The sequence below is a fragment of the Cricetulus griseus genome, chromosome 6 (genome assembly GCF_003668045.3).
Source record: "Cricetulus griseus strain 17A/GY chromosome 6, alternate assembly CriGri-PICRH-1.0, whole genome shotgun sequence".
Taxonomy (NCBI): Eukaryota; Metazoa; Chordata; class Mammalia; order Rodentia; family Cricetidae; genus Cricetulus; species Cricetulus griseus.
Genome location: NC_048599.1, coordinates 90,801,269 through 90,807,663, shown reverse-complemented (window position 1 = coordinate 90,807,663; position 6,395 = coordinate 90,801,269). Strand labels below are relative to the sequence as shown.

The 6,395-nt window shown below is 43.2% G+C and overlaps 1 protein-coding gene across 1 annotated transcript; it reads right to left on the bottom strand.

Moving 5' to 3' along the window:
- Positions 1-347: 347 nt before the first annotated feature.
- On the bottom strand, positions 348-5,045 carry Clp1 (cleavage factor polyribonucleotide kinase subunit 1). Its single transcript, XM_027422676.2, has 3 exons — positions 4,920-5,045; positions 2,068-2,695; positions 348-1,413 (listed from the first exon to the last, which is right to left on the bottom strand). Exons 2-3 carry the CDS (start codon positions 2,671-2,673, stop codon positions 742-744), a joined length of 1,278 nt encoding a protein of 425 aa, XP_027278477.1. The 5' UTR covers positions 2,674-2,695; positions 4,920-5,045; the 3' UTR covers positions 348-741.
- Between the last annotated feature and the right edge of the window lie 1,350 nt (positions 5,046-6,395).

Genomic DNA, 6,395 nt, shown 5'->3' with positions numbered 1-6,395 from the left:
AGCACTAAAAACAGGTTACCATCTAAGTGTGAAGCAAGAGGGTACCATTATAAAAATATGCTTGGCAGCCAGGCATGGTGGTGCACATCTTTAATCCCAGTACTCAGGAGGGAGAGGCAGGCTAGATCTCTGTTAGTTTGAGGCCTGCCTAGTCTACAGAGTGAGTTCCAAGACAACAAAGCTACACAGCAAAACCCTTTCTTGGAGGGGGAGGGGGAGACAGGACAGGGACGCGACACAACATAACATGCTCGGATCACAAGTAGGTTCTCCTCACAGCTTTTCAGCAATAAATCATTCCTATAGTTTCTATAATGCTTAGGTAGAAAAGTAAAATTAAAATAGAGTCACATCAACTTAATGATATTTATTAAAATAATTGTTTATAAGTTTGAACTTTATCTCACTTTTACCCTGGTTATATAACAAGAACTATATGGACTAGAAAGCAGTAACAAAAAACCTTTCATGGTAGCACAGTGGAAGACATGGAATTCTCCAAGGTCTTGGAATATTTAAAGTGGCACCTAGGGCAATCTTAAAAAAATAATCAAATTTTCCTTTTGTAGTTTCTCCTTTTGGTTCAGAGTTACAAGAGTCTGGCTACTACCATTGTCTTAAGAGGTAGAGCATGTGCTTTCTACTAGTTGTTCCTTAATAAATCTTCCCAAATCTCATCCCATCTGCTTTTGGTGATGGCCAGTTGTCTATGATCCAGAAAGGGAGGCTCCTTGCTAATTATTACTTGAGATCCATGAACCGGATATCCATGATGAGAAGAAAGTTCTTAGGCAGTGGACGGGGTGCTGGAGACAGTACAGTAAACACCTGGTGTTCCAGATCCACACTGGTCACGACAATGAATCCAGCCACACTTGTCTCAGAAAGGTTCTCCTCTGTTCCCTCAGCAGTGCTGACACTCAGGAGATGGTGTACCATATCTCTGCCAGGGGTGACAGGTACTAACTTGAGCTGATTGTCTTCCTGAGACATGCCCAGAGGTAAACAGGAGTCTGGGATGGTTGGTGCCCCAACTTTGTAGATTTTCACATCAGAAAATTTGACATTGAAGGCATGGGGATAGAAACAGCCTCGGAATCCATAGAAATACTCACGGATACGCTCATCCCTACATTCCCGCCGGAAGTCCTTGGAGCGTTCTACCACGCCCCCTGATTTTGGAAGCAACACAGTTCGAACAAAATGAGGCAGGTCCCTTTTCAATTCGTTGTACAGTCGTTCTTGATCCAGAACCACAACCACGTCCACTTCAAAGGCGGAAGCTGCATGCACCAGGGCCTGGTAACCAGAGCTCTTGACCCAACCACAGGTGTTAATGACACAGCCACTCACAGAAGCCCTTCTGTTCACTTCACACCTTTGGTTGAACACATCGGCTAAACGTGATGTAATCTGGAAAAGAATCAAAATGAGAACAAAAAAACAGATAAATTTGCCTATATTATTTACTTGTTTTTATTTTACATGCACTGATTTAGTGTTTTGCCTGCATGGATGTCCGTGAGGGTGTCAGATTCTCTGGAACTGAAGTTACAAACAGTTCTAAACTGTCATGTGGGCAGTGGTGGCAAACACCTTTAATCCCAGCACTCTAGAGTTAGAGGCAGCCTGAACTCCGAGTTCAAGGCCAAACTGGTCTAGAGAGCAAGTTCCAGGACTGACAGGGCTAGAGAAACCCTGTCTCGAAAAACCCAAATAAATAAATAAAGTATAAAAATCCTTAGTTTCCTAGGGGAAAAAAAAAAGAATAGGGCCACAAAAAGTGTAGCAGTCTGAGGCTGGCTTAAGTTTACAAGGGTTTCTTCTAAATTCAAAGCAATTAACTAGGGGCAAAAATTCTTCAGTTTTTTTTTTTTTGTTGTTGTTGTTTTGTTTTTTCGAGACAAGGTTTCTCTGTGTAGCTTTGGAGCCTATCCTGGCACTCACTCTGGAGACCAGGCTGGCCTGGAACTCACAGAGATCCACCTGCCTCTGCCTCCCAGTGCTACCCTACTTCCTACCCTGATTTAATTTTTCCCTCTACCCCATCTTAGCTCCAGCTCTGACCTTATTATAAAGCTTGATGTTGGTGCCAGGAGTGGTGGAGCCAAAATGATATACAAGAGGGGCCTGGATGGAGAAACCTTCTTCCACATCTGCCGGCCGTTCAATATAGAGGGCTCCCATGGTACCAGGGATGGACACAGAGCCCTGACCCACATCCAGCTCCACATAGGTAGGGCGGCGGCCCAAACGCACTGCATAGTTGAGTAGCAGTCGACACACTGTGGACTTGCCCACATCAGTAGGACCCACTACCATCACTCGGGGGCCTCTCTCTTCTTCCTTTTCTGCCTGCCTCCGCATCTGCTCCAAGGCTGTATGAGTGTTGAGGTAAAGCAACATAGGGGTGTCCTTAGAGACATAAGCCACCTCGGTCCGGCCACTCAGTTGCAGAGAACAGCCATGCCAAGTGAAAACAGCCACCTTGGCACCAGCATCAAAGGTGAATTTCTTGTTTCTGGTAAGCTCTGTGCCAAAGATCTCTGCCATGCCAGCCAACAATTCCAGTTGAACTGACTGAGATGCTTCCACCTCAAATCGAAGCTCTGTTTCTCGCTCTAGTTCAAATTTAGTTGTTGGCTTCTTGTCATCATTGGATTCCTCACTCATTTTTTCTGTATAGCTGCTGTGCCTAGAACCCAAATTAAACATTAGATTAAATCATTACATAAGGCCATTGCTATGCAACAATCTTTGCACACTGTAAATATGTATTATTCTCATTGTTAATAAGGGAGAATGCTGGGAATAGGAAGGGCAGAGTCAGAGGAGTCACAAGGAGCCAGAAGCACAATGAGTTAGACACACAAAATGGGGTAGGGGTAAAAGCCATGAGCCTTGGGACAGCACACAGATTAACAGAAATGGGTTAAGTTGTAAGATCTAGTTAGTAACAAGCCTGAGCTATCGGCCAAGCATTTATAATTAATATTAAGCTTCTTTGTGTTTATTTGGGAGCTGCTGATGGGACAAAAACTTCTGCCAACAAATGGCACAAACATCTAGGGTCACTTACATTCACATAAAGCCTGAAAAAGCTTCTTTAAAAAGGTGCTAAACATGCTGGGCGATGGTGGCACATGCCTTTAACCAAAAAAAATTTTTTTAAAAAAGAAAATACAAGACAGTCGGTTATTGTGTTGTCTTTGAATTTTTTGCCTCCTTAAGAGACACTGGATTATGAAAACTGCTAGATTCAACATATATATATATATATTGCTATATATATATATATATATATATATATATATATATATATATATTGGTTGAATCTATATCTATCTATATCTATATATCTATAGGAATAGGAAGGGCAGAGTCAGAGGAGTCACAAGGAGCCAGAAGCACAATGAGTTAGACACACAAAATGGGGAGGGGTAAAAGCCATGAGCCTTGGGACAACACACAGATTAACAGAAATGGGTTAAATTGTAAGAGCTAGTTAATAACAAGCCTGAGCTATCGGCCAATATATATATATCGGTTTTTCGAGACAGGGTGTCTCTGTGGCTTTGGAGGCTGTCCTAGAACTAGCTCTTGTAGATCAGGCTGGTGTGAAACTCAGAGATCCGCCTGCCTCTGCCTCCCAAGTGCTGGGATTAAAGGCGTGTGCCACCACCACCCAGCCAATGTATTTTAAAGAACTATGCCCAAATTCCCAAAAGATGGGCTATTTATTATCATTTAAGGGAGGTTGGTTACAAGCTGTTATTTGTAATGGTCAGGAAAAAAGCTGAACAAAGGAGATTAGATTGAAAGATCTCTTTCTGAAAGGGGGAGATTATTGAATCCTTTTTTTTTTTTTTTTTTTCGGAGACAGGGTTTCTCTGTGTAGCTTTGGAGCCTACCCTGGCACTCGCTCTTGTAGACCAGGCTGGTCTGGAACTCACAGAGATCCGCCTGCCTCTGCCTCCCAAGTGCTGGGATTAAAGGCGTGTGCCACCAACGCCCGGCTATTGAATCTACTTTTAAACCAAAAAAGCAACTGCTAGTCTTAAATATTTTACATTGGTATGGATTTTTTAATATCGATACAAATTTAAAGTTAATTTTTGTTATACTATATGTATGTTTCTACTCGTTTGGGTTATTGTGTTTATACAACTCATTAAAAATGCAAACCAGCCTGTCTCAAAAAACAAAACAAAACAAAAGAAAAGTAATGTATAATTTAAAAAATACAGATTAATAGTCATCTATAATAGTCAGGCCATCGTTCAAAATCTTCCATTGGTTTCATCCCTTTATCTTTTTTCTGCGGAGTTCTTATTGCCTTCCGACTCGCTGGGTTTTGTTTGCGGGTCTCCCCACAATTAGAAGGTAGAGGTGTTTTTGTTTGCTACTCTATCTCTAGTAGATAGAACAGCAGTGCACCTCAACAGAAAACTGAGTGAATGAATGACTAGGTTATAATAAAAATGTAACTAACAGGAAACTTACTGCGTTGTCTTCCTTCCATCACCCTATCGGGAAAGAAATAACAGATGCCCTCTCTCCAACTCTCAGCCAAAAAAAAAACTAGACTCTGAATAGTGTGCAAAGTACAGCACACAGGGTTCGGACTAAGAAAACAGTTGTATGTCAAGCTCTGAAACTCCAATAGCTACTTTAATTCAATCAACACCTCAACAAACTCATCAGCTGTCATTTGGTGGGAATTTACACGTCCTCACCTAACAGTGCTGTTAACAGCTACCACAGTAGGAAAAACAAAATGAAACACCGTAAATTAGGCGCTAGCAAAGAAACGTTAGTTACTCTGATTCTAAACCGCACTTCCAGGTCCAGTATTTGTCGCAGTTAGTTCCAACACAGAAATCTGCCAAGGCCTCGCAGAACTGAATTGGGGTCCTTACCTGCACAACCACAGGTCCTAAATCAGGGTAGCAGAAGCCTTCGGACAGGACTCCAGCACAACGACCACTTAGAGAGCAGCCGGAAAGCAAATGCGGTTCCGCTCTTGCGCGATGGGAGGAAGCGCGGTCGCGTAATGCCTCTTGGGACATGTAGTTGGGCTGAGTGAGCGCGCGTCGACGCTCAGCCCTCTGGAAGTTGTAGTTCGAGAATTGTGCCGTGACGCGCGAGGTGGGCGGGGCAACGCCGTCACTTTGTGCGGGAAGACCGCTGGAGGCGGAGAGGAGGCGTTGCTGGTGCGCCCACGCGCGGAAGGCATTTACATGGTCTCTCCCCATCTGCTGTCCAGGAAAGCTAAGGGCTACCAGAAAGGGGAGAGGCCTCTCTGTCTGGATCCTCTGCTCGCCTAGACCACAAGCCAGAAAGTGGGGAAGTTAGCAAAACCTAGCGTAAGCAGGAGACCTAGGCAGAGGGAAATAGAAACAGTCCCCCTTTGAGGCTACACAGAGCTGACAACCTCTGCCTGTCGGTGCCGAACATAGAGAAGGAACCAAGTGTAAATTGTTTTTTACCCCACCCCCACCCCACCCCGGTTCAACTGTAGCCCAGACTAGCCAATCCCGGACTCGCGGTGATTTCTCCTGCCTCCTAAATGCTGGAATTTACAGATTTGAGTCACCAAACCAGGATGTCTGTTGGGTTTTTTTGGGTTTTGTTTGTTTGTTTGTTTTTCCCCTTTAGTAAAGGTAGAATAAAAGCCCAGTGGTTTTTTTCCCATTAAATTTTTTTTTGGTTTTTCGAGGCAGGGATCCGCCTGCCTCTGCCTCCCGAGTGCTGGGATTAAAGGCGTGCGCCACCAACGCCCAGCTCCCATTAAACTTATAAACCAGTCATTATCCATCAACCTCTTCCAGATTCTGGATTGTTTCTCTATGTAAATCAGACAGTTACACAAGGTCAATCATTTACACACTGCTAACTGGTTCCACCATGTCTATAATACACTTTTCATGAGCATGGCCTTTGGAATCTTGTATGGTTGGCTCACTGCTTGACTGGATAAATCACAGGCTTCTTTCCCTGAAATGTCTCTTGTCTGTAAAATGGGAATAATAACAGTATTCAACCTCTTAAAGTTGTTTTGAAGATTGGATGAGATACATGTAAAGCACTAAGCACATTGCCTATAATATAGCAAGTATCTGATGTTAACCTTTAATTTTATTATAGGCTAGAGAGACTATAATAATCTCATCTATTCATATACCATGCTTTTACATTTTTCCAGTTCCTCCAGGTGTCTTATGTCACAACACCCTCAAAAACAGGTAGGTATATTATCTCCAGTTTCATTTGGGGAGGAAGATAAGAGGCATTTGCCCATTTAGTTATTAGTAGAGATCCACCTACTTTTGCCTCCAGAGTGCTGGGTTTTAAAGAGTGCACCACTAGGAGGCTTAGAGGTCGGTTTTTTGATG

What these genes read in the sequence shown, in the direction of transcription:
- Clp1 (XM_027422676.2), bottom strand. Translation starts at nt 2,673, where the DNA reads ATGAGTGAGGAATCCAATGATGACAAGAAGCCAACAACTAAATTTGAA. An exon ending in ACATCAAGCTTTATAATAAG is followed by an intron (nt 1,414 to 2,067) that starts GTCAGAGCTGGA and finishes ATTCTTTTCCAG; the next exon opens with ATTACATCACGTTTAGCCGA.